Source organism: Chinchilla lanigera, unplaced genomic scaffold (assembly GCF_000276665.1).
Source record: "Chinchilla lanigera isolate Chin_1 unplaced genomic scaffold, ChiLan1.0 scaffold00045, whole genome shotgun sequence".
Lineage (NCBI taxonomy): Eukaryota > Metazoa > Chordata > Mammalia > Rodentia > Chinchillidae > Chinchilla > Chinchilla lanigera.
In genome coordinates this window covers 2,225,840-2,253,674 of record NW_004955446.1, presented here as the reverse complement: position 1 = coordinate 2,253,674, position 27,835 = coordinate 2,225,840, and the positions used below count along the sequence as shown (strand labels likewise).

At 39.8% G+C, this 27,835-nt stretch overlaps 1 protein-coding gene across 3 annotated transcripts in view; it reads left to right on the top strand.

Annotated features, from left to right (window-relative positions):
• The window catches only part of Mast4 (microtubule associated serine/threonine kinase family member 4), a 539,799-nt gene that overhangs the window by 260,487 nt on the left and 251,477 nt on the right, over positions 1 to 27,835 (top strand). For all 3 annotated transcript variants that reach the window (XM_013518433.1, XM_013518435.1, XM_005392602.2), the window contains one exon: positions 25,239 to 25,270. In XM_013518433.1, the coding sequence (XP_013373887.1) occupies positions 25,239 to 25,270 (32 nt within the window). The remainder of the gene's footprint in view (positions 1 to 25,238; positions 25,271 to 27,835) is intronic.

Sequence of the window (27,835 nt, the reverse complement as noted above, 5' to 3'; positions counted from 1 at the left end):
GTAATTTCAAAGTTTTGAACCTTTGAGGGGTGGGACTGCTGCTTCCTGAGATGTCCTCGGGCATGTTTTCTATTGTCCAGGTGCAAAGTGCTTGATTTCTCTTTAATGACACTCATCTCTTCAGTAACTCATTTCTTCAGTAACTTGGACCGAAGCTTTACACATGCTTCTTTTCTGGCCAAACTGCAAGTTTTTCAAATCTTTACACTGCTTTTTGCTCCTTATTTTCACTGTAAACCAGGCTAAAAGCAGCCAGCAATACCCATGCCACTGCCTAAATGCTGCATTGCGCCAGAATTTCCTGTCAGAATAATAGTCCATCACCTTTAAACCCAGCCTTGCACCAACTTTCAGGGTACAGTATGGAAAAAATGTAGACAGAATGACACATGTCTGGCCTCTAACCCACTTATCAACAGAAGCTACCTTCACATCTGAAATTTCATTGCTATGGTCTTTACTGTCAGTGTTTCTGTCAGCATTCTGGGCTTTCATTTCCCAATATAATTGCCCTTTAAGCTCCAGTTAGAGAGTTCTAAGCTTTTTCTAGCCTGAATCTCCAAACTTTCCCAAATTCCTTCCATAAACCAGTTTCAAAGCCTGCTGAGCCACATGGTGGACAATAGTGACCTCCCTTCGCAGTACTCATTTTCAGGGCTAGTAATATTTTAATGGCTATGACAAAATAACTGAGAGAAATCAGCTTAGAGGAGGTCAGGTTTAGTTTGGATTACAGTTTTAATCCATGCTCACTTGGTTCCTTTTCTTCTTGGCTTATGGTAAGGCAGAGCACTATGGTGGAGAGGCTGTGTTAGAGCAAAGCTGCTCATTTCATGGTGACCAAAAAGCAGAGAAGGGGTTAGGGGTTAGGTCCCTGTATATCCTCCAAGAGTATGCCCCCAATGGCCTGCTTTCTCTGACCAAGCCACACTTCCCAAAGTTTCCACCACCTCTCAATAGTGCCATCAACAGGGGACTAGGCCTTGAGCACATGGTCTTTGAGGAACATTCCAGATCCCAACTGTAACACTTTATATGAGGACATGCATGCAGATGCCTCTTGCAGCTTTGTTGTGCCAAAAACTTAGGAGCATTGTGATTGTAGACTCCTGAAAGTTGGGAAAATTGGATGATCACAATGGAATAACAATAGTTAGAAGCAACAGTGTTGTTATGGTTTTTGTTTTTTTTGTTGTTTTTTGTTTTTTCTTCTGGTACCAGGAATCGAACTCACAACCTTGCACTTGCTAGGCAGGTGCTATGCCGATGAGCTAAATCCCCAGCCCCCAGTGTTGTTATGGTTTGTGTCTGGATGTCCCCACAAAGCCTCATTCAGTCATAGAGTTTTTCAGAGGTGGTTGAATCTAGTGTATGTGATTAATAAATCAGTCCACTGAATGGTTTGGCAAAATTCTGGCTAGGATTAAGGATGTGAGTGTTATATCCTCCCTAGTGTGGGTAGCCTGCATACAATATAAGGGACAGAAAGAGTCTTGTTTTGCTCTTTTGCTACTTTTGTTATCTTGTGGGTGTCCTGAACTGTTCTCCTTTGTGGTGGTCCTCTGCCAAGTGATCCTGCCTTGGAGCCTGCCCATTATGGATTGAAACCTCTACAAACTGTGAGTCAAATAAACCTTCTCTCCTTTAATTTTGCGTATCTGGTATTTTTTTCCTCAGCAATGAGAAAAGTAACTAAGACAAGCCTGAAGGACAGGGATACACAGTGCCTACAGTGAATTCACCTGTGAAATACATTTAGAAACCATTCTTCAGTATCTTATTTTTAATATTAGTTAAAATCACAAAGATACCCTGCAACATATAATCATTTCACAGGATTGCATACAAGGAATGAAATATGCATGAGACACATTAGAAAATAAGCTCGAGGACAGGAGGTGAAGGCGTGGGATGGAATAGTAGGCACATAAGCACATGAACTGATGGATCGCTGACAGCTCTGGAGAGTGGCATATAGTTTACCCCATTCTGTCCTCTGTGCCTGGATCTCCCCAAAAGAAAGTAAGTTGACACACAATAGAAGGGAAGTCTGTTTGTTTCCGCTGTGAAAGAGGTTACTCATGAGAGAAATCCTGCTCCTACGACAGCAGTGCTGGCCTGGGCCCAGTGTGGCTTCAAGTGTTTTACATACACACGAGCTCCTTTCATCCTGATGGTGGCTATACCATGCTTGCTAGGCTCTGCCATCTTGTGTGTGAGGAAACAGACGCAGTGAAGTTGAGTAATCTACAGAACAGTACACAGCTGGTAAATGGGAGCCAGGACCCAAACCCAGTCTGCCTGCCTCTTAAGAGCCGTAGCCATCTCTCTGTGCTGCCTCCTGACGGACATAACTAACACGGTGAGGAGAGGTGCTGACACCTCACACAGATGGTGCCACTGGCACACGCCTGGCAGTTGTGACTGTTTCCCTTCTGTGGAGGCTGACGGGTTTTTTCCCATAGTGTGTCACGGGCATAAACTCTGTATGGGAAGATGACATAGTTTCATGAGGACACAGCTAGATGAATTTCCACCAACTGAACAATCCCATGTTCTCAGCATCCAATTCAAGAAACAGAACATGATGGCCCCTGACCCCAGATCCAAGGAAAACCAAACATTCCCTTCATTTGTACTGGATACTAAATTTTGGTGTTGGGAAACAGTATCTTGAGAAGCCTAAATATTTAAAAGAGAAAAGAACAGAAGTGTAAGATAGTGAAATTGCTACAGGTATCAAGCATGAGGAAAAACTTTTATCTTTTTATTGATTTTTTTTTTTTTTTTTTTTACCTCAGTTAGTTGCTTCTTTTATGACTGGCCAAGGGGCACAGACAGCTCTGAAGGAAAGCAGAAAAGGCTCTCAATGAATTTAAAGGCCACCTCCTGTTATCAAAAGATAAAACAGTTTGAGCTGCAAGCATTAAGCATAAGCCTGCAGATAAATAGCCCATGATTTGGATCATAAGGAAAGTATTTGAATGGGCAGATAAATGCTGTTTTCATCTTTCCTCCGGTCACTCTTTAACTCTGTGGGATAGTTTTCTTCAGTGTTCAATTTCAGCTCCTATGGGCCACATGTGCCCGTGTACAGGACAAAGCTATGACAGTGTGTATCACACTAAAGAGACTGTTTGCCCACATTCTAAGAGATCAATTCCTTCTCTTCATGTCCATAAAGAGTATCATGTCGCATTCTGAACGCTATACTTGTAACATCTTCTACCTGCCTAGCAAACCTGCACCCAGTTTATAGGCTTCTGGCAAGACAAAGCAGTGAAGTTCCATGAATTGCAAGAGGGTCCAGAGCTAGTGAAGCAGAAGGCAGGATTTAGACCAGTTGGTCATGGTCCTCATGCATCATGCCATGCTCCTTGCTCCCTTCATCTAGGCAGGCTGAGCCTCCTCCCTAGATATGTCCTATATGGGTGGGGGTTTGTAGGGTCCAAATGGAAGACATCACTCTACCTTCTTTTCACCTCAAGCAATAGTTATGTTCTCTTTACAAGTGCCAGAGAAATCCTTTGGCCTATAATTGAAAAATATGCAAAGGGCACAAATAGTTCATTTTTAATACACAGGAAAGGAATCTCAATCCTAAGAGAAGTGCTTTCCTAAGAGAAGTGCAAATTAAAAACTGTGCTGAGTTGTTTTTTTTACAGATTGGCAAGACTCTAAGAGTTTGATAGTATTTCCTGGGGAAATAGCCTTTTAACTATATTTCTGGTAGGAATGTATGTTAGTACAACTTCTACTGAGGAAAACTGGTGGAATTAGTACACACATGGTACCTTTTGAAACCACTATTTTCCTTTTGGGGGAGTGTAAGCATCAGATACACCAGCATACATGTGAGATGAGTCATGGAAAAGATTTTTCATTACCCCATAAATTTTCATAGTACAAATGTTAGAAATAACTCAAACATCTTTTAGTAATTAATTGGGTGAACAGGTGAACAGGTCATATTTTACTCATGTTGTGGAATACCACGCAGCTGTATAAAAAAAATGAGATCACTCTTTAATATGGAAGGCTCTTGTGCACAAAGGCCAGTCAGAAGTCTACACAGTGGGCTCCATATGCTTCCTTTCTGTAACAGCAGAAAGAGAGTAAGAGTGTATAATCATATTATCTTATGCAATGAAGTACTATGTAGTGCTCATAAATTCTGGATGTGTTTACATGACACCAAGAACATTGGTTCTCTCTAGAAGAGAAGTATGGGAACTGGATGTATGGGAGACACAGAGAGAAGAAACTTTAAAAAGAACTAATCGTTCCTTAAAGTATATTTCTAGGTTAATATGTTACTCATTTAAAATTTTTTAAAAGTAAATTTCGTCAGGTACAGTTAGTTCTACAGTGTGATGTCCTGATATCTATAATATGTTCATATGCATTTTATGGTAGCAAAACAAATTAACATATCTATCGTCTTACATTAAAATTTCTTTTAAACATTTAAGAAATACTGGACTCTGACGTGGCTTCCCTTTTATTCTCAGTTATTTCCTAAGCCTCCATGGCCACTTGGCCACTTCTGACTTCTACTGGATCTAGCGTAATTCCTAGGCCCTCTCAACAATGGACAGTTTAAGCACATTGAACATTGAGTTTCTTGAAGCAAAAGGCAGGCTTCTCCAGGACAAGAAGTAGGAAGAGGCTGTTGAGCTCACGCTATTCTAGTTCAGCCTAATAGCTGTCCTATAGATATGTCCTAGATATGTCCTATATGGGTGGGGGTTTGTAGGGTCCAAATGGAAGACATCACTCTACCTTCTTTTCACCTCAAGCAATAGATCCATGGAAGTAATTCTAAGGAAAACAGAGTCTACTTATTTTTTGTGATGCCATGTATAAGGTACAATATAAGCACAGTATTAAAGCCCTTACAAACAACAGAGTAAAAACTACCTTTGAAGTTGAGTTCCATTAATACATATAGGACATTTGTTTTGTGGCCAGGTTCTGTGATAGGTGCTAGGGTTTTGGTAGGTGAAGGTGAGGGTAGCCAGTTATCTGTTGAAGAATCCCTTCCTAATCTTTTTTTTTTTTAGATACTTTTTTTGGGAAGTATAACATAACATATATACAGAAAAGTAAGGATATTTTGTTTGATATTGTTTGTTATGACTTGTATCTAGATGTACCCTCTACCCCAAAGCCTCATATAGCCCTAGGTGGGGCTTTTCTAGGTGTCTGGATCTAGGGTGTGTAATTCTGGGATTAAGGGTGCCCCACTGGGTGCGAGTGCTCCCTATCCGAAGGGCGTGTAGCCTGGATAGACTATAAGGGACAAAAAGAGGATTGCTACTGTTGCTTGCCACTGGTCACTTGCTGCTTTGCTGCTTTACTGCCTTTTGCCCACCATGAACTGTTTCTCCTCTCTGATCCCCCTTTGCCAAGCCACCCTGCCTTGGAGCCAGCTGACTATGAACTGAAACCTCTACAAACTGTGAGCTACAATAAACTTTTCCCTCTTTTAACTGTAGGTGTCAGGTATTTCATCTGAACAACAAGAAAAGGAACCAAGACATTATACCTAAATCTTAGATACTTTTTTTCTCTGAAAGTAACCTATATGCAGAAAAGTACAAGTATCAGTGAATGTTCACAAACTGACTATACCCATGTAGCCAGGACTCAGATAAAAACCATTACCAACATCCTAGAAGATTCTCTCGTGCTACTCTTGCAGGAATTTACTTTGAATTTCTATTGTTTTTGTTGTCACAGTTTTAAGTCTTCTGTGATGTCACGTACAGATAATGGATGCTACAGTACAGTGAGATAGGAGGAATAAATTCTAAGTACTGCAGCCCAGTAGGGTGACCATAGTTTAGAAGATATTATGTATTTCATAAAGTACACGAGGAAAAGAGTTCAGGGGCTCCCAGTAAAAACTTCAGAATGTTTACAGTGGTAGAAATGCTAATTATCCCAATTTGATATTGATATACAGCGGCATTGTGGTTCAAAGACACGTTAGTCTGTGAACAGTTTGGTTAACAAACAAAAGCATTCAGCAAAATTTTGTTTTTGTTTGCAAACTCTACATCAGGTGACAAACAGGACCATGGCCATGTTTCCTGCACAAACACAAATGTGAGCGTCTTTTCTAAAATCATTGAGCAAATTAAGTTTGTGACCTGAGGTACCACTATGTGTGTGTGTGTGTGTGTGTGTATGTGTGTGTGTGTATTAGATTATCACATTGTTCACATTGTACTTCATGCATAGGTATGATTAAACATCATGGAATACCCCATCCTAATTTACTTCCCAATGAAATGATAGTGTATGTCTCTTCTTTTCAAGAAAAGACTGGGATTGGTCTTCAACGTATAGGTAAAATGAAGAAGTACAAAAAGATTACAATCACGATGGCTTTTATTATTTCAAATTGGGAGATTTCTATTTTAAGTCCACATGCAATGTGATCAAAACCATTGGGGAGGAAAACCCCTTAGTTTAGCCTGTTTCTTTTTCCTAACATTGTCTGTCTCTCTCTGTCTCTGTGCTCTCCCACTCCCACATATGCACACCTGCTTTTTTTAAAAAAATCTTGGGGCTGGGGATTTAGCTAAGTGGCAAAGCGCCCGCCTGGCAAGCGCAAGGTCGTGAGTTCGGTTCCTGGTACCGGAGAAAAACCAAAAAACAAAAAAAAAAATCTGAAAAAAAAAAAAAAAAAAAAAAAAAAAAAAAAATCTTGACACACCAGTATTCCCAGGTGGTCCCCCATCCAAGTGCTAGCCAGGCTGAACCCAGCTTGGATTTGGAGATCAGATGGGAATGGGCATGTTCAAGATCGTATGGCTGTAGACTGTCTTGTTCTGCCGGCAAAGGTCAAATGTATAGAGGTAAAGTGTTACAGCCCAACCTCACCTGTCCTTAAGGGAATTCCCCCACCCCAGCACTTGAAAAGTCTGATGAATTATATTTATTGACTTTTCTCAGCATCATCAGAGTTGTGCTTGTGAAAGACTTGTTTAACAGGAAATTTGTAAAGATAGGATTAGCAATTTATTTGGAGAAAGTGTGTAGGAAATATTTTAAAATTATAGGTGAAAAGATGATAGACTAGTGTATTGGTGACTAAATTTGGCTTATAGATTTATAAAGAACTGCTGAAATCACCCCCTTGCCTTCACAGACATTTGAACCCTGTGTGCCCCTGGTTCATCAAATAAAAAACAAATCAAAACATGATGTGTATCTCTAAACTGATAGCTGAGTCACTTAAGCAGCCCAGTCTGGTCAAGTCTTGTCTTGCTTCTGTGCCTTCTGGTAGGGTTTTGGAAGGACTTTGTCTCTTAACAGTGCTTAAGAGGAGCTGCCTGGACAGCTCAGACACACTTGCTGGCCAAAGCTCAGAAGCCAGTGGTGACCCTCTTTTTGTAACTGGTTTCAATGTGTTGATAACTGCATTACGTGTTTTAACTTTTTTTCAGGTGTGTATGTGTGTGTGTATGCAAGTGTACACGCATATTTTGGTAGATGCTCCCTTCTTGTTACCTCACATACATTAACATGTATGTTATGGATTTTTGGAACTTGTGGAATATGGAGATGGATGAATTTTATCAGTTTTTGGAAGATTTTTGGGACAGATCTATTTCAGTGTATCGTGTGTGCTGTTTGCTCTCCTTTCTTGCTGGGACTCCCTATAAACCTGAGGTAGGGGTTTAATATTGGTCTCCAGATCTTAGACACTTGTCTTTCTCTTGGTTTTGCTTTTTACTTTTTTCTTGTGGTGGTTTATTTTAGATAATTTCTATTGTTTTGACTCAAACTTAGCTGACTGTCTCATTGCTGTGTTCTGCCAGTGAATGAGAGCATTCCATTCTGATAAATTTTTTAGTCTAGCTGTTCCCTTTTTTGCTTGATTTATGCTTTTATATCTCTGCCAGAATTTTCATGTCTTCACTCATGTTGCCATATATTTGCCACTGTATGCTTTAGTGTAGTTATTTTTTTAGCCTTCGTCTGATAACACCAAGATTTGATCTTGACTATCTCTGTATCTACTTGTGTTGCCTATTTCTTTTACTGAACATGGGTCACAGCAATACCAAGACCTAGCTCCAGCAGAGAGCAGAATGACTCAGCAGCTCTACCCAAATGTCATGACACAGAAGAAGCACACCTTTTTCTTGAGCTACATATTATTTCATCCCAGTTTATAGTCTTCACTGATTCAAATGTTTGGCACTACTGGGAAATTTTAGATACAAGAAGCAAAATCCTAGTGCCCAAAGATTACTCTTCTTCTTAGGATGGATGCTTATCACATATGGAGAAGCTACAAAATCATATTTTGAAAAGAAAAAAATCTTAAAAAATGCCAAGAGAATAAGTTTATAATCCCAGCACTTGGGAGGCTGAGGCAGGAGGATTGCAATGTGGTAAAGGCTAGCCTGGGCTATCTAGTGAAACCCTGTGTCAAAAAACAAGACAAGAAAGGTAAGGGCACAAGTATACCTAAGAAAATAAGTTATAAAAAAGTGGTAAGCTTGTCAAAGGAAAGAAGAGACCAGGGCTCCTCTCAGCCCTGGTGGAGTGGCAAGAGGAGAAGGAATCTCCCATAGCCGGGGCAAAGAAGACTGAGCCCCACCTATGACATATGTTTCATTTCTAGCTTTTCTTCTTTGTTCATGGGGTAAGCAACTCTTTCTTCTGCTTGTCAAGATCCCAAATGGAAGTCTTAGAAACAGGAAATTTGACAATAGAGAAAAAAGAACAAAGATTACCCTTGGCCTTTGATAAATAGGAGACACAGTTCTACTGTTTTGTCACTGTTATAAACACATGGTGGGTATGGTCTGTATTTTCCAGGTTTATCTTGCACATGGATGGTAGGCCTATGGCATGGGAATCATGTATTTTTATGCTTGTATTTATTTCTTTAGGGATTCAATCACCATCATCCACCAGGGATGTGTTTCTGTAGCTCTTGTTTTCAGTCCTCCTCTGGATTTGTGGCTATGATCTTGTGAGGTGTACAAGGGGCTCTTCATTGAATTATAGTGTAGCCACCTTTCTCTTTCATCACAGTGCCATTCAAGACTGTGTAATTCAAACTTAGTAAGTATAATAACTGGTGTATCATGTAGCAATGATTTCACCTCTATTTTCCTTGAGGTTATCCTAGTATTGCCGTAAAAGTAGGTCTGAATCCATATTTATCAATTTATATTCTGCACACGTGCCTGAGCAGTGTTCTTCCTCTTCTCTCCAATGTTTCATGCCCCAGTGGATTTGGGGCACACGGCAGGTTATGCTCTTGCTCTTCACAGATACTATCTATCCTCATGTGTCCAGAAGTGTCGGGGAGATCTTACGGTGGGTCAGTTCTCCAAACTGTATAAATTGGGTGTTTCTTAAACTTATTTAAATAGAGAACCTTTTGTGAAAGAAATTTAAATTCTTCTTGTCAAACACCCTTTGGGGCAATATGCTAAGTGAAACCTGTTACTCTTTATTTTGGGGAATTTGAGAATTTCGTATTGGGTTGTCACTGTATACATCTGGAAAACATTCAGCAGCTTTTCATAAGGGCCCAGGAAGCTTGCACCTTGGGGGAAGGAAGCCTTTTCTAACCAAGAAGCCTGTCTAGCTACAATATTACTACTTTGGGTTTCGTACTTGGTAACAGTTATTGTTGTACTGCTCTGAATTGTAGGAGTATACTGGTCTCAGCTGCCTAACTTGTCCAGGGACTGTCCTAGTTTACTGGTCCAGGGAAATAAGCTGGGTCAGCTGTCATATCCCCCAAATGAAAAAAGACAGCTAGCTGCCTAGACTGCAATTGGAAGGAAAGGTCAATCAATATATTACCTTTCCTTCCATGTGTTCTTTGACTGCCCGCTGAGTTGTGCCTTCTCACTAGTGGCGGTAATCTCTTCTGCTAAATTTTATTTTAACCTTGCAAATAGGTTAAAGGAAGGGCATGGTTAATAATGTATTTTCTCATATACCTCTGAGCATATTATTGGCCGGAATCTTGTTTGCCTTCTCCTCCAGCTCCAAGTCCTGCACGGCCCTGCTTTGATGGTGTATTCTGCAAGTAGCTGGTTCTATTTATTGTGGGAATTTCTCCTAGAGCTCTGTCATGCTCCTGCACAGACAGAATGCAAACATTTTTGTGATTTTGACAGTAGCTGGGATCTATGTGGAATTGGGGGTTTTCAAAACATTTCTCAGTCAATATGTTTACTCTACTTCACCAGCCATGCAGTGTGATACGGTACATCACCAATACTTAAAATAGACTGCAACAGGAGGTCAGAATGGAGCATAGATTTTCTAACACAGCATGTTAGATGAAATGATTTTGTGTACTTTGAAGTGGAAAATTCAATCAGAATTTTCCACACTTTTTAGTTAAAGCAACACTCTTATTTATTGATGAAAGGTAGACTGAGAAAAATACAGAATGCAAACAGAGTCGAAAGAAATCTAGCATATTGTTCCTAGTCATAGCAAGAAATACTCTTTCTCTTGTAATTTGATGAAAGCTGCATGAGATTAAAAGGGTCTGCTTAAAATATACAGCTATAGAATACTTGGAACATATGCCAATATGTTTAGCATGTGTGTGGATAAAAGCGGAATCTGGCTTTTTAAGAATTTTGTTTTTCATTCAGAGGTGGACTTCATGCTTGATAAAAGGCAATTACAATTGCCTAGGTTATCCATTTGGGGTTAGTTTTGAAGCAGCAGAGCTCATTTGGAAAGCACCTGAGTGTATCACTAATACAAGAATGGAATAGATTCTCTAAGCTTTCATCGAAGTGGGCTTAGAGAGTATTTAAATTTATGACTACTTTTTTTTAAAAATCTGTCCTTTGGTGCTCTGAAGATATATCGGCATAACTACTTAATATATACTGTAGTTAAATACTTTATACTTTCAAATTTCAAGACCTTAGGTGCAGTGTCAGGTTTGTGCATGTATATTTGAGAAGAATAATCTAATACTGGAGTGCTCAATGTGTGCCAGTTAGTTCTCTAGATACCTTATATGTATTATTTCATTTAATCTCCATGACAATACTGTGGTTTTCTATGATCTGCAATTGCCAGGGAGGGAGGAAAGCCACATGGCCCACCGCCAGATGGTCATGTGAGCCCACCATTCCCTTTGGCATGCAGACTCCTAAACCAGTCTCTGAGCCACTGCCTGGACCCCTGTCAGAGGCTTTGCTATCTCAATGTAGTCATCCTAAGGATGGATAGGATCGCAACTTAATTAGCATGTGGGACTTAGCATGTAGGACTTGCATATTGGATGCTTCCTTTGAAAGATATAATGCTTCAAGTTTGGTCTAGCTGTTTTTATTTTTTGATGGGTATGTCATTCATCTCAGTGTAATTCATTTTCCTTTTTTAGAATGGCATTAAAATGATAGAACCATTTAAATGCATTGGTGAACATTCATTGTATTTAGTGTGGTATTGAATATCAGTTAAGGCTGCCTGAAACTTCGTATTGTTCAGAGTTCTTTGGTCCTAAAGTTGATTTCCCCTCTTTGTTAATCTTTTTAATACAATAATATCAATTTTTATCGTTGCTGTGTGTTTTTACTTAGTAAATCTGAAATTGACTATCAATTTCAGATTTTCAAGGTAATCCAGTGGAATTCCACATAAAAACACTTAGCTTCTGTGAAGTGTGGTGAACAAGCCGGGGATATAACTCAGTGGCATAAGCGCCTGCCTGGCAAGCACAAGGTCCTGAGTTCAATTCCCGGTACAAAAAAAAAAAAAAGACTTTGGGGAAGAGTCAGAACTCATACAGTGCCAGAGGCAGTGAATAAGGTAGATGAAGAAATTCAGTGAACATGTAGTATGCTTTATGTTTTTTTAAAGGAATAACTTAGGTAGTAAGTATAATTGGAACCAGAATAAAAAACACTTAAACTCATCCCTGCATTGCTACATTTTCATGTGCAGAAAAGCAGGAGCTTCCTGCTTGAAAGTTCCTTTATATTTTGGTTCACAAAAATGGGAGGCTACCTTATGAAAATTTTCTTAGGTCTCAAATTTAAATATCTACCCCAGTTGTGATCCTTGGGATCCACAGAAATAACAAGGGATCATTTTGACTTTGAAGGAAGGATTCTGTCTTTGCAATAAGAACAGAATTCAGTCTTTGGGAAGAACCAATTATAAAACCCCAAAGCCTTTTATTGCTTTTGATGCTTTAAAAAAAAGCAAAACCTTCCTGCACTGAAATATTTTCTGCTAATTAACTGTCACAAATGTGATGCCGTTAAGCTTAGACTGTCTTTGGTTCACTTCAAAGTCATTAAATCGCACTCAGCCCTCCCAAATATATTTTGGAAAAAGGAAACAAATTGACAGATCTGTAATCAATGTTTCTAAGCCTTTTGTTCCTCATAGAATCTAGTCCTAATTTAAGGAGCGTTTAGTTGTGGACATTTTCTCTTATTCTTTGAGTAAAACACACCAGTCCTCATGGTTCCAGGGTTGTCTTGAATGTGGTGTGCATTCTGATACACTGTGACAAAAGTGACTTGCAAAGTTCAGTACTAAGGACATTTGAAAAGTATCAGTTAGGAATGTATTCAGTTGAAAAACAGAAAACTCAACTAATAGCAGCTTTTAAAAATTAGAGATTTATTTTTCTCATATAAAAAACATTTGTTGGCAGAATGTTATGGGATGGTACAGTATGGAAACACTTTCTGTCTTTGCTGTCCTTAATGTGATGTCTCTGACTCTGGGAAAATCATGATGTAGTTTTTTTTTTTTTTTTAGGTAATTAACAATGGTTATTGTATTGCATATTGTTATCTTAAAAGTAGTTGCTCAGATTACCAGATATAGGCATGTAAGATTGATTAAACAGTATAAACACTAACTGTTCCTTTTTATGAACTAATAGAAATTAGTAATACCCTTATCTTAGCTAATATATATATATATATATATATATACTCTGTTCTCTTTTCCCCATCTCAGTTGTTCTTTCCTTAAAACTGAAAGAGTAAAGAAGATACAAAAGGTACCATAGATATTGTGAAAGGGATGTAACATTTTTTTAAGACTCAGTTTCTCCATCTGAAAAAAATGTATAATCTTTCCTATACCTAAGACATCTATGAAACCCTTCATGAGCAAATGTATAGCACAGTGCCTGGCATTTAGAGAACAAGCTTGTTTTTATCACTGCAGTGATGGCTACAGTTTTTATAGGAGTGATAGAGGGGAAGGTGTGGGATATCCTTCCTTTAACCCATGTTCTTCGCTCTTAAAGTTCCCAATTCCAGAATTCTGCCAGCTGATATTATTTAAAATAGCACATTGGAGAAGACACTTTTAAATATGCCAGATACTGTACCCTTTAACCAATAGGACCTATTACTTACTTAAGTGAAATATATCCTCGGTAATCCAATTGTTTATTTTATTCTCTGACCTCCTCACAATAAATTTCAGCACCATTAGTGGCTTAAGTTCACAATATTGATTATTTGAATATGTGTGTCATTAATCTTGCATCACTTTCATCCATTTTACATGTACATTTTAAGTGTAGTCTTTTGCATTTAGATAGAGAGGAATGACCAGAAGAAAGTCTACTTGTGAGGATTAGCTTCCTGCAGCCCTTGAAGCGCTCTCTTGAGCTGATTTGCCAGTAAATTTCCAAACTAAAATAGGCTTTCAGAATAGTGACTGCTAGATAAACTGCAAGGTGTCCTTAGCAAATAAAAATGATTCATCTCACAGAGTAAATTTACTATCACTGGTCAGAGAGTCTTGTCCAATTCTGTTGCCTGGGTCTATGAAAAGACTTTTTCTTTTTGTATTAAGGCTATCTGTGATTTTAATGAACTTTGAATTATTATCTGATTTTTAAAAATTGGTTCATAAAAGGATATTGATTCTTTAAATTAGAAACACTTGAAATGTTCATAGGCATCTGAGTCTCCTCTGATAAGCCTTGGAAGCCACTGTCAAGAAATCTCATCTTAAGTCTGTGTTAAGATACACTTCTGAAAAATGATCACAACACTGAATGATTGTTTCTCGGGCAGTGATTTGGGCGTGGGAATGTACGGGAACCAAAAGGTAAAAGCAAAAATCTGTTAAGTGGCATTTTTTCCAATTACTTAGTTTTTATTACCTGTCATTGACATTCACTTCTTTCCCAGGGCATCTTCCTAGGTAATGAGAAGACTCTAAAATCAAATAAAGCTTTTGAACACTGAAGATATTTGCTCCCCTCCTCTTGAAGAATCTTATAGATTTCTAGTGATTCTAAAAGATATCTCATATCCACTATATTAACTAGCTTTTTAGAAGCTTATGAACATTGTAGCTTTTATTGATCCTAGGGAATTGGAACCAACAATAGGCAATAAAAGTCGATGGTAACTTTCTTCCCATATAGGGGCGTGCAGATCAATATTTTGAATTTACTGTAATTTGCTGGTAATAGATGGAGAAACTGAAAGAATTGTGGAGGCTTGGGGGGCACAGCTGTGCACATTGCCTTTTTGTCTGTTTTCACTGTGGGTCGCAGGGGTTCTCCAGTGACAAGAAACACAGTTAAGTGGCAGGGTGAAACGCTTATTTATCAACAGTCTTTGTAAGTCTTTTCGGAGGAAAAAGAGAAAATCACAAAATTTGTTCATGACGATCTTAAGTTCATAGAGACCCTAAAGGACCTCCAAGTTTGCATTGCCTTAAGGGCAATTATGTTTTAAATCTCTAGCGCTGGTGTTTGATCTCCTGCTACTAAAGAAGTTTGCCTACTGATTTAATAGAAGGTGTGTGTGTGTGTGTGTGTGTGTGGTTTTAGTGAATCCCCCTTGGCTTTGAATCTTGAAATTGTTTCTGCAGAACCTTGGCCAGATTGAGTCTTCAAAAGTGAAAGAGGTGTAGGGGTCACACACACTTTCTCACTAATTTAACCTCTGTGCTTTCTTTCTTACAACTCTTCACTTGTGCCCTGTGTGTCTTAATTAATTAAAGTACTGCATTTAATTGGAATAGCTAATGTCTAAGGTGCTGCTTAGGAGGTGTGCTCAGTGCAGGGTGTGCGTTATCATTAATCTTCCTGGCTCCCTGTAAGACAAGCTGTCTCATCCTCATTTCATAATTTAGGGAATTGAGTCTTAGGGAAGGCAAGAAGGCTCCTCAAGGACACTCTTTAGTATTGTTCTGCATTAGAATATTGTGAGTTTACCATTATGAAATATACAACTGACCTCAGTAGGGATTTCTTTCAGCTTTATGTTCAGTTCATCTAATATGTGTTTCCTATTTTAACTTCTTACATTGTGAAAGACCAGCTCCTCTAATAGGATCAAACTAGTTTCCTTAATTTCAAAAAAGACACAGAAAGTTTTACTTGAAAGACTCTTCTTTAGTTCCTTAAGAACAAAGTAAGCATGCAAAATATGTATGCTATGACCGTGGACTGGAAGCTTTTAACCTTGAGCTATAAACTAGAACTGTTGGTAACATGAAGTATTAGTTATGACTCACCGAAACGCTGCAGAAAAGCGTGTAAACTATGACTTCCCTTTTGTAGTACTGACTGAAAAGACAAGGTATATCCAAATGCCTGATTCCCAGACTTGATTTTTGGACATCAAAGGTGTAACGTGGTAGGAAGCATCAAAAACCATAGTAATTGAGTGGAGAGGAAGCTTGTGTCATTTGCTCATTTACTTGGGGTTAGCTGATTATTTGGCTTGCTACGCTTTTTCTACTCTAAAAAAAAAAAAAAAATCTGTACTAAAGTAATGTATTTACAGGATTTAGCTTCAAATAAAATCAGAGTCTATAAAGACAATTTAGGTGTGAAATTTGCTTAGATCTGTGTTGTAGCTCTCTTTTCTCCAAGCAGTGTGTTACCAGCTCTGAATGAAACTTGGTAACCTGTCTGAGGAGATCTGAGATGCAAATATACCAAGTCATTACTTGGTGATGAAAAATAATGAAAATACTCTGGACCCAAGCAAATGTCTATTCAACTACAAGCTGTGCCATTTATCAGCTCTGTGGCTTATGAGAGTTACTGGACCTGTCTAGTGCTGGCCTTATCTCTCATCTATAAAATGGGAATAGCACACATTCATTATTACCAATAACAATACATACGTGTAGTCATGTAGTAAATGTTAGATATCGTTATAAATATGTAGGTGAGAATAGTGGAAATAAATTCCCAGTATTTGTGTAAAAATGTAAAGTGGAAGAGGGGTTTGTCATACCTCTTCATTCAAGCAAGGCCTGGGAGGCTGGCTTGTGCTCTTATCTTGCTTTGCAACTTTATCTCATGTTTCTGCTTTTGGGGGACCACCTGGTCTAACTTAAGGGCTCTATCATTTCCTCATCGCTTTTAGATTTGCATCACTTAACTTCTGAAAGGCCCTCTGTGCTTTTGGTGTTCAGCAGTTCCTTTTCCTCCTCTGTGGGTGGGTCCCTGTCCCTAGCTCCCTTGTGACTTTTTAGTCTTTCCAGAAGTTAGTGTGGCTTGGGTGATAGCTCAGCAGCACAGCTCCTGCCTGATAAGTGCAAAGTCATGAGTTTGATTCCCAGGACCAGAAGTTAGTGTGGGTGCTGTTCATGCACTTCTCTCTTTAACCTGCCTCTGCTCCCCCTTCACACTGCCTGGTGCATGGTCCTGGCTCTGCCGTGCTTCCCAGAAAACAGAATTTGCTCCCTGGCCCTCCTTGTACATGTGGCCTTTTGTGGGTCATTGACTACTCTACCACCTGAGTGATCCTTTAATCATCTTTTGCTCCTATTTAAAAGCTTCATGAGCTTTCTATTGCCTGTAAGATAAAAATGAACCCTTCCAGAAACCCCCCATAACCTGGTCCTGCCCTGGCCCCCTCCTCCTGCCCTGCTGTTTTCTTTCTATTCTCTGTACTGGCCTTACTGAGTTCCCTTGGCACTGTGTGCTGGCTCCCTGCACCCCCCTGATCTCATCCCTTCCCTCTCCTGCAGACTCCCTTTCCCCACTCTCTCCTGAGGCTATCTGGCCACCTCCCAGACATTGCGGAAGAAAGAGCAGGTGCAAGGATTGTGTCACTTGGGGATTTTTGAATCAGAAGGAACGGAAAATACAAGATAAACTGGTTCAAACAATAAAAACATTTGATTGGCTCGTGTATCGCAGAGATCTAGACACGTGCAAGGTAAGAGCCATTGTTACAAAGGGATCACCCAAGACCGCGTCCTTCTTTGCCCCCTTGGATGCCTGTCCTTGTAGCTGCTTTGAGCTTCCTGGGGTTAACACTCCTTCTTCTCTGTTCTCACTCTTGGATGTGAGTTAGGAAGGTTCTTTCCCAGGACTCCTGAACAAACATCACTTTGCATATGTTTTGGTGAGAGTGGTTTAAAAGACATCTTCGAACCAATTCCATTGGCCTAGAAGACAAGCCTTGTCATTAGCTTCCCTTCCTCAGCTTGTCCTGAGCCTGAGGATAGTGTTGATTCCATCAGCCCTGTTGTCATGAGTAACAGGGAATGTTGTTGGGCAAGAAGCAGCCCTGACTCGCCTCAAAGAAAAAGGAGCCGCTCCCCCTCCGTGTCACTGCATACTTTGAAAAGACTTCTATTCCAGGCCTTTTCACGCTATATTTTACAGCGAGTAAAGTCCTTTATCCCCAGTGCCTGGCATAGCACCTGCCATGCCGACCTTTACTAAAAAGTGTGTGATTGAATAAAGGAAACCCATTTTGCTTGCTTTAATCCCCAAATATGCCCTTGCCTTCACCCTTGGCAAAGGAGTTTTGCTTTCTGTGTGTCTAAAATTCCAAGAACTCCAAGTTAATTCCTTCAGTTTTACTTTGCTCTTCTGCAACAGATACCTGTTTTCACCTCTACCTTTCTTTCTCTTTAGGAGAAGAGCTGCCTTCTCATCATTGTCACCATTGCCAGGTTTCTCTGCTTGTGTCTTTCCTCGGCGGCCTTCTGTTAGTCCCTCACGTCACCACTCTACGGCATGGATATGTTTGCTTGTGGCTTGGATGTGGTTGTTTGTTGTGTCACCCCAAGTTCAATGTGTTGGAAACCTGGTCCTCGGTGTAGTGTTGAGAAGTGGTAGAAGGTGGAACCTAGTGGGAGATGACTATGCCATTGGAGGTGTCACCTTCAGAAGGGGTGGGTGTAGTTCTTGCAGGACCCTGGTGTCTGCAGGTGTAAATTATGATGAAAAGAGCCTGGACACTGAATACTCTGGCTTCCGGTTTCAACAGGGGATCCCACACCTACTGTCACTGTTGTGCCATCCACCACGAAGCCCTTACCAGAGGCTGAACAAGTGAGGCTCATTGACTTGGACTTTCAGCCTCCAAAGCTGGGAGCTAAATAATCCTCTTTGAAGTTTCTTAGCCTGAAGTGTTTTGTTATAGCAATGAAAAATGGACAAATACACCATCCTCTGATATTTTCACAGTGGAGTGTAGGGGAAAGAAGTGGGAGTGGTTAATAGGGTCAAGTTTGGATTGCATCATTCTTTGGTGTTGTGCTAATCTCCTTTGGATATTTCCTGGAAAGACCTGAGTGTCCTTCCCAGGAAGCTGCTTGATTTTGTTATGAAGCTCATTGACTCACTTTATAATAAGCTCTTACAAGACAAAAATGGACCTGTGTGTTGTGACTCAGAAACTTTGTCTATGGGGAGGGTTTTGAAAACAAAGCCACAGTCTTGAGGATAATAGCTATTTATCTGAGTTCATGGAATAGAGCAACTTGGACAAAAAGGAAATAGAGTAGCTACTCCTTGTTTCTCTAATTTTCAAAGGAAGGGGGTATATAATTTAGATTAAGTAAAATCTATATAAAAACCTAATAAGCAATTTGTGTGAGCCTTTAATGTTTATTTTACTTAACTTTACTAGCACATCTGCATACATTAAAGCACATTATGATTACAAACACAGACGTAGAATGAAATAGAGCCTGAGAAAAGGAGATCCTCTTGAACTCTTCACTTCCTCAAATTTCCCACAAGGATTCTACTGGTCCAGTACAGAATGAATGGTTTGAACGTCCAAGGCATTTCTATAGTAATCTACCTACCGGTTTTTCATCTCTGCTCTCAATACTTTATAGTCAGCTTAGTGGAATTTGGGGAGTTGTTTGAAAGGCAATTTTGCCTTCTATTCTGCTTCAGGACTAAGCTTTCATATACAATCCAGGTCTGCGTTCTAAACTTTTATGTAAGCTATTTCTGCCTTTATAAATGACTCAGAAATGAAAGCAAATAGGGGCCCCAGAATTTCTTTAGGGATCTAGCCCCTGGATGAGCTACTTCTGCACCATAAGGTCAGAAGAGTCCCCTTGCAGACTTTTGCCCCAGTGACTGTGGGAGTATCTTTCTTCACTGCACAACACTTCCAACTTGCAAAGCCGATGACTAAAAACTCAAGCTTCGTACCATCATGACAGCCTAGCAAATTGATATTCCCTAAAGAAAAACAACCAAAGGAAAAAGGCTTATGCAAAGTAATAGTCCTTAAGGGGATCTCAAATTACTAGCTACTAATAAATGACTTAGGGAAACAACTCCCTCTGCAACCCCAGGGATGGTATGCAGGCACTGGCACTTGTAAAAGCTCCCTGGGTGACATTAACATGTTGCCAGGTTTCAGAATCACTGCTTCAGCCAAATTAGCCAGTGTTCAGAACCACAGCTTGAGCTGTATTGTCTCATCTCCTGTTATTTTCTCTCCCCTGTCAGCCTTTATACATGCAGGTTATGTTGCATAACTTTGCACCTGGTGATAGTTTTTTTGTTTTATGTGTGTGTGTGTTTCCCCAACTGGCTTTTAAATGTGTTTTAGTATGTTGTTTTTTTTTCCCCTTCTACATCACTAACGGTGTCTGATATATTACCTTGCATATGTTGGTTCTTTGAATTCTCTCCCTCAATGAATAGTTTGTCAGTGCAGAGTACTTGTAGTAACCCTTAATGAGAGGAAGAAGCCACCACTGACTAAGGAGAGATGACACTGGGGAAGCACATGAACTTTATTTGATTGACCGTCATGCTGAGGATGAAACTCAAGGCCTTAGGCATGCTAGACAAGTGCTCTACCCCTGAGTTCCATCCCCAGCCCAAACATATAGCTTCTACATGTTTCTATTGGGGAAAGATTGTGTGTTGCACATTGCCATTCTGTTTGTTCCGGGCATTGAGATTGGGGGAGGAAAAAAGGCAAGTTGACTGCCTTCAAATTCCCTTCCTTTTTGTGGAGGAACTCCAGAACATGAACCTGATGGATGTGGTCCTGCATCCCGTTGTGCTAGTGAGGGGAGCCCCAGTTTCTTTCTGCTACCCATGGGGCAATTGGGCAGGGACCTGGGCTAATCATGCCTATACTCACAGGCACCATTGAGGAGCCATGTGGGGTAGGTGTGGGGACAGAGAGGTGCTTCCTGGAGGGTGGGCTTCCCTGCGCAGAGGAGTCCTCTTTGAGCTGCTCCCCCGGTGTGACAGTCCCTGGCTTTCACTCCCTAGTTCTTGCCCAGTTTCTGACACCATCTGCTCAGCCATCCTGTTGCCTCAGAGTGCTGTTATCTGCCCTCAGTGTAGGTTTTTTCCTCATCAGCCTTCTTCACTTTCCATTATTTTCAAGAACCCCAATGCCGCTAGTTCAGTAGATCCTGTAGCTGTGTGCAGCACATTCTCCCCCCTGCTCCAGGGGTGCAGTGCCCACACGCTGTGTCTATGGGTGTCCCCTCCCCTTGTTCCATCTGTTCTCCCCTCTTCATCCAGAGCCTGGCTCCCACACCAGCTTATGTGCTGAGAATCTCTTTTCAACCCTGATCTCTTTTCTGAACCCAGGCGCATAGGTCTGATCTCCTGTTTGGATTCTTCTGCTCAGCATTCCTATATAACCAGTCATCTTTTTGGTTTTGTGTGATGTGATTGTATGCATGTGTGTGTGTTTGGTGTTTGTGCTCAGGATATCTCTGGAAAGTTACAAGACAGCAGAGTTATGTGGCTGTGGAATAAAGGTTGAAAGCAGATTATTCATTGTGTCATCTTTTGTATGCTTTGATACCTGTGGGTGTAGTACTTCTGCCAACATCTTAAGTTGCCTTTAACTTTTTAGGTTTAGTAGCACTTGTCTGCTGTACATAATGATTACATTCATCATGGGGAGTTGGGACATGCACGTAAGAATTCCTCATTCTTTTTACTTTCCTTAGCACAATCCGTCAGTGCAGCGTACTTACATAAGCAGACTTCTTCAATGACCCACAGCCCAACACATCGTTTCTTCCTTCACGTTCTGTTTACACAGGCCCAAACATTTTTCTCTTCTCTGTGTTTTTTTCTTCCATGTTCCATCTCCATTTCCTTTGTAAATTTTATAATCTCTCTGACCTGACTACTCACCATTCTAAGCTGTTCCCAGCCACAGCTTTCTCTGCCCTACACTATTTCTGTAGCCTGCTAAAAATGGGTGTGAAATAGTGCTTTCAAATAAGCTTAGGATATCTAGATATTTATTTCTCTTGCCCATTCTCCATGTCCTCCACCACTCCTTAGTCTTGTTTGTTCCTTCCTTCTTTTTTGTGATATATTTTTAAAAATAATTTGAAATAATTTTAGATTTACAGGTACGTTGCAGGATAGCTCAGAGAATTCCTGTATTTCCTTCCCCTGGTTTCTCTTAACATGCAGCCTTAGTACATTTGTTAAAACTATTAAATTAACCTTGGCACATTTACTCACCCCTAAACTACGGGCTTTTAATCACCAAGCATTTCACTATGATCCTCTTTCTGATCCAGAATCCAGTCCAAAATCCTATATTGCATTTGGTTGTCATATCTCCTTAGTGTCCTCTGATCTGTAACGGCTTCTCAATCTGGCCTTATTTTTCACAGCCTTGACAGTTTTAGGGGTCCTGGTTGGATATTTTTGTAGACTATGCCTCCATTTAAGTTTGTCTGGTGCTTTTTCATGATTAGAGTTATGGATTTTTTGGAGGGGAGAATGCCGCAGGGTGGAGAGTCTTTCTCATCTTATATCAGAGGGTGCCTGATGTCAGCGTTTCAGGGCAGTGCCGTAGAAAGCACTGCAGTTTTCTCTGTTGTCCTCATGAACGAAACAAGTTATTTTCTCCTGCCGAGGTCAAGGATGACTGGGGAAAGGGGTACAATCGGCCCTCCATGTTATCATGGACATTCCATGAATTCTCTTCCTGCATTTGATGAACCCTTTGGCAGTTTTTGACTGTGTTGCCTGGGGTAGCCTTCAGTTTCAGGGCTCAAGTGGCCCCCCTGCTTCAGTCTCCGAGTGGTGGGGTTACAGGTACACACCCCACTTTTCTCAGTCTCATCAAGGGATCTCAAGAAAATGACCAAATTCTAAAACGATGAATCTTATTTCACTTTTATTTGCAACGTATCTGCTCACACTTTCAGAAAGGGGACAAAGGATATAATATCAAACAGGTTGTAATTAAGAGCCACTTCAAAAGATATTAAATGTCACTGAGGAATCACTGTCAATGAAAATGATATAATTTTTACAAAATTATTTTAATGTGTTAAGAATTTCTTTCACCTGGTGATAATTAATAAACAACATATCATTTCGTTCAAATGGATACCTCTTGCTCCTTTTTTGGTTTTTACCTTTCGGCCTCCAATTCTTACCTGACACTACATTTTTAACACATCGCGTACATACCAAGTGTAGGCTTTGGCTTGTGACATAGACCAGTAGCACATGTATTATCTAATTATCTAGTATGTGTTAGTGACCTTATCCTGACATTAAGGAAAGAAAATGGGGACATATACAGAGTACTGCAGAGGCTTTGGAGGTAAAATGCCTGATGCTGTTCTTTTATGTCTGACGGGTGCAGATTTATCAGCATGTGGTCTCCGTACATTAGGGCAGGAGCTGCTCCTGTGCTGTCTACAATTGCTTCGCCCTCGTGGTATTTGCAGACTTTTTCAGCTACTGTTCACAAGGTCTTGGCCACAGAGCATTCATTTCTCTCACTTTATTACCATCACATCTGATTCCAATTTGCTACCAAATTGAGTTTCCAGTTCCAAGCCTGACATTCCAGCCGTCAGGTGGATTAGCTCCTTCAGCTTGGTTAGTGCAGTGGCTTCAGGTCAGTTGTTGACAGTAGCCGATTAAGTGTCCCGCGCACTACATTTTAGAATCTCAGCTGCTGCCCTGTGGAGCAACAGGGCCAGGTTACCCGCCATAACCTTTCTCCTTGTTTAGAACTCATAATTCTAGACCTACTGGAAATACTTGTGATTAAAAGCACAGTTGGTTTTTATCTCTTATCTTGCTGTTTCAGCGGTTCTTTTTCTCAGAGCAGAGCCATCAGTTTATGGTCAGATCATGTGGCAGGGGTATGACGGATTGAGCTACAGTATTTGGGTCGTTCATTTGGCTTTTTCCCTCTTAAATCTTCTTACTGATCTATTTGCATAAATAATTGAAATAACACTTGGTTTATCACTTTTTTGTTGTCAGTGATAATACTTTAGGTGTCTTCTGTGTGCGATCAGGTCAGTTTATGGGGCAGAGCAGGATTACCTATTTAGGCTCTCAGTCCAAAGAAACAGTCTGGTCTAGGGAGTGTTCTCCTTCATTCATTCTCTCTTTCTCTCTCCCTCCTCTCCCCTCCCTCACTCTTCAACCTCTACCTTCCTTTTTTTTTTTTTTTCTTTTAAGCTGAATGCAAAACTAATTTCTGTACCTGCATTTCAACTCCTAAGGAAAACAGTCTTGGGGAAAGACCATTTCCTTGCCATAAGGGCTTTTAGCAAATGAAGGTACATTTATGTTTCGGAAGCAGGGAACCAAGTTCAGCAAACACTATAATTTCTTGTGGATAATCAAGGCTTCCAGAGAAAAAGCAAAACCAAACAACAGCAACAAAGAAATAAAGCATTCACCACACAACCTTATAAGCCATGAAAAGAAAATGTTAGCTACTGGAGGAAAGAAGACACTTCCTTCCTAGAGTCATTGATTCTTGCTGTGAAACAGTGATTAGATTATTGTAGCTTGCTATGGAAACTTACCTGCCAGCTAATGGGGAGGGCAACCTACGTTTAAAACCTATGTCACAGAGCTTTCCTGGTCTCTGGTCAGATCCTCTCCAGGCCACTTTCTCCAGCTGTGCTGGAGTGACTCACACTGTTTGGGAGTGCTGTATAGAGCTGCTGCTACCGCGAGCATGTCAGGATCCAGTATCAATAGTGGACAGGAGAGGTGAATCAAAAGCTAAAAGGAAAACACCTTTCAAAAGAGAATGCTCGAGCTCCTGGAAAACAAAGAGTAAATGAATTCTAGGAATGAAAAACTAAATATAGTTGAATCTTTTGAATTTATACTGCAGTTCATTTTGAGATTAAGTGACCGGCTGACTCATTGCTTCCTGTTTTAGTTATTGTCATCAAGTAATCACACTTGAGTAGTCAGGCTTCTGAAAGCTTCATCAGCAGGTGGAGGTATATTTGAATCTGTTTTTGTTTGGTTGGCTTGTTTGGTTGGTGTATTGCTTAATCCCCCCCCCCATAGCCTCTCTGTGATCAGATAATTATCTTAATTTGAGATAAGTATGAGAGCATCTTTTTAAAAGTGTGAAACACTCTGGTAATTATTGTGGTTCTCTGGTTCCCTTTTGGAGATTCATTAACCTGCTTTTAAATATTCTAAGTGGAAATCACATTTGTTTTAAGAAATAATCCCAGAAGGAAACCTTTTGCATCATCTTTTTTTAAAACAATAAAGCATAATGTTTGGTATGGATAACACTGCATGAATTTCCTCTGTTTGAGGGTAAGCAGCCTGATTTAATTGCCTTTTGTCATTTCACTTAATTATAATCTCGCAAAATTTCTCCCACTCCTTACATCTATTTCCTGTTTACAATGTCCTTTGGTTCTTCAGATTTTCCTTATGCTCAATTATAGGGCTGTGGAACTCAGTATGTTACTGCAGTTGCTCTGAGAGGATTGCTATTGTTTGCTGCTCCAGAATTCAGATAAACTGTATTTGTACCTTAAACACAGTGTGCCAAGAGAACAGGATAAGGAAGGATTCAGTATAAAATTATGGCGTGAAAGTCTTTTTAGTAGAGGAAATACCAGATCAAGCGTAATGAAGGATGGTACACTTTGTTTTCTACTTGGAATCCGGTAGTCTAAGTTTAATGTAGCATCTCCTATATGTGTTTTTTTCTCTCTTGCAGAAGGAGCTGAGTCTCCCCCGAAGAGGAAGTCTGTAAGTAGTGTTATTTTGTTCCTTTTTTCCTTTTTTGTGTCATTGTGCCATTTCTGACTTGTTAGGCTGCAATGGTGATTGGAGATTAACGTTAATGGAATTAAGAAAACAAAAAGCATTGAATTATAAAAGTCAAATAGCAGTGATTTTGCTATAATTTCTAAGGTTTATTCCTTTTGGACAGTGTAAATCAACATGCATATTTATTCATGGGAGGACCTTAATTTTTAAAATTTCCATTATACAACCAAGCAAACACATTATTTGGCCTGCAGATAGTATGCATTGATCTGAGTCAGGAATTAGTGCTCATATATTCTGGAAATCCATGAATTGTTCTTTATACTATGGATTTTGTACAGAGTCAATTATGTAATTTTGCATTTGAATTGGTAAAGACTCTGAGCTAGCTAAACTTTGTACTATTAGATCTGGAGCTTATTGAACTGATTCCTGTAATGCCCTTGTTTTAGCAGATTTATGAACCGTGAGTTGATTTCTTTATAGTGTGGTTAAGCCTTTTATTTTTAAGAATAATAATATATTCAGATAAAGTATAGAGTTTTTTCATTAACAGTTTGCAAAATGAAATTAAATGCTCATAATATTCCCCTACATTTAGAGCTATCAAGTATTATTGAGTATTTGTTATCAAGTATTATTTGTTATCAAGCATTTGTTATCAAGTGTCAGGGCTGATCTAAAAGTCTTTAGATTTGCTGTCTAGTTTACATTAAAGACAATTGCGGATAGGGCCATTCATCTTTCAAAATATTAATATATTTAAGATAAGATTTTTCAAGTCTCATTGTAGACAATTTGAAAAAATATATGGTAACTTTGAAAGATTCTAAATTTTAGAAAATTTTGACCTTATATCTAAACTTCACCAGCTGTGACTGTTTTATTACTATTTTGTTTCTTACTTAAGGAAAATACCTTTAGGCTGCCAGGTGGATAGTGGATCATTATTCTTGGAAAATCTGCCTGTATAGATTGTCAGTAGCTCCCAGCTTCCACTCCTCTGTTCTAGCGGTGAGTGGTCTGATAGTTTGCAGTGGGACATGCCCTTAGAATTAAACACCTGTGTTTTTCTGCATCACAACTAAAGCTCCATTGCCTCACTTTGGAAGAGTTTAAACCTTGGATACTTCCCATGATAGTGAGAAATGAGAAATGAGCAAATAGAGATAAAATTCCATGAAATATCTTTATAGGAAAAAAGTCCTATTTTTATTAATACTTTTACTCAGGGTCAGACTTCAGCTTTAGCCTAATAGATTATACTTGGGTCTATTGGAATATTTTCAATAATTGTTATAAATATCATGCTAACTAGCACATTAAACTCCTTGTGTCTACTTAAGAGCTATTTTTTCCTTTGTAGTTAAGTCTCAATTAATGTAAGCTGATAGCTCTAAGTTGACAAGAAAAATCTATGATAAAGAAAATATTTAAATTCCTCTAAATGACAGAATGTAATCTTTAATGAAAAAGGATAATGAAATAAGTTGTTTGGAGCCCATGCATTGAATACGTAGTAACACAAAGAATTTTATGAGTCACTTAGAATCTCCTGCCTAATAAAAATTGATTAGTGGTTCAGTTTATGGAGCAAAGCCTATGTGTATGTCGACATAAAGGTACCTTTCATGGTGCAGTTTTTGAAATTACTATTTCCATGTGAAACAGCCCCCAAGTAAACATGCTACTTTGTATTTTCTATTACATATAAATATCCCTCAAAGAATTAATGATGCCTGATACAGCTGTTCTGGAACCCATACCACCCGGCGTTTCAAATGAACACCACACAGAGGGCCAGTTACTGCTTCTCTCATGAGAGCTTTGTTTATGATGCTGAGAAAAAGAAATACTTTGCAAAATAAATGCTAGAGTGATTTTAATACAAATCAGATGAGAATGAGCACAGGTTCATCTTTAGTAGGTGTCTTGGTTACTTTTCTCTCGTTGCTGGGACAAAATACTTGATGCCCAAAATTAAGGAAGAAAAGGTTTATCTCGCTTACAGTTTGTGGAGGTTTCAGTCCATACTTGGCAGGTCACAAGGCAGAGTGGCACATGGCAGAGGGCTACAGCTCATGTCAGCAAAGCACAGCAAGAGCAACAACCACGAAAGAGAGGAATGGCCCGGCAAGCAGCCTCTTGCTCTTCCTTACATATGCAAACTATCCACCCCAGGGCGGGTGTAGCTCTCACACCCATAATCAATCTCTAAAAGCCTGCCCCATGGCCGCATGAGGCTTTGGGGGGACACACAGACACAAGCCATGACAGTAGGTATTGGTGCACCATGGTGGTACCTGATTATTAAAGCTGGAGACAATTTCTCAGCTTGTGTACAGCGTAGGCACCACCTGTATCGATGGTTTCAGGTTGTTCTGTGCCTTCTAGAAAGACTGGCGATTGAGTCCACTATTTGCTGAATCCTTTTTCTCCCAGGTTGACGGTGAGCCCCTGCTCATAGACATGGGCTGTAGACCCTGTTGTCTTTGGTTAGAACGATACGACTGGGCTTTTAACAAGAGTGTGTGGACCGTTAGG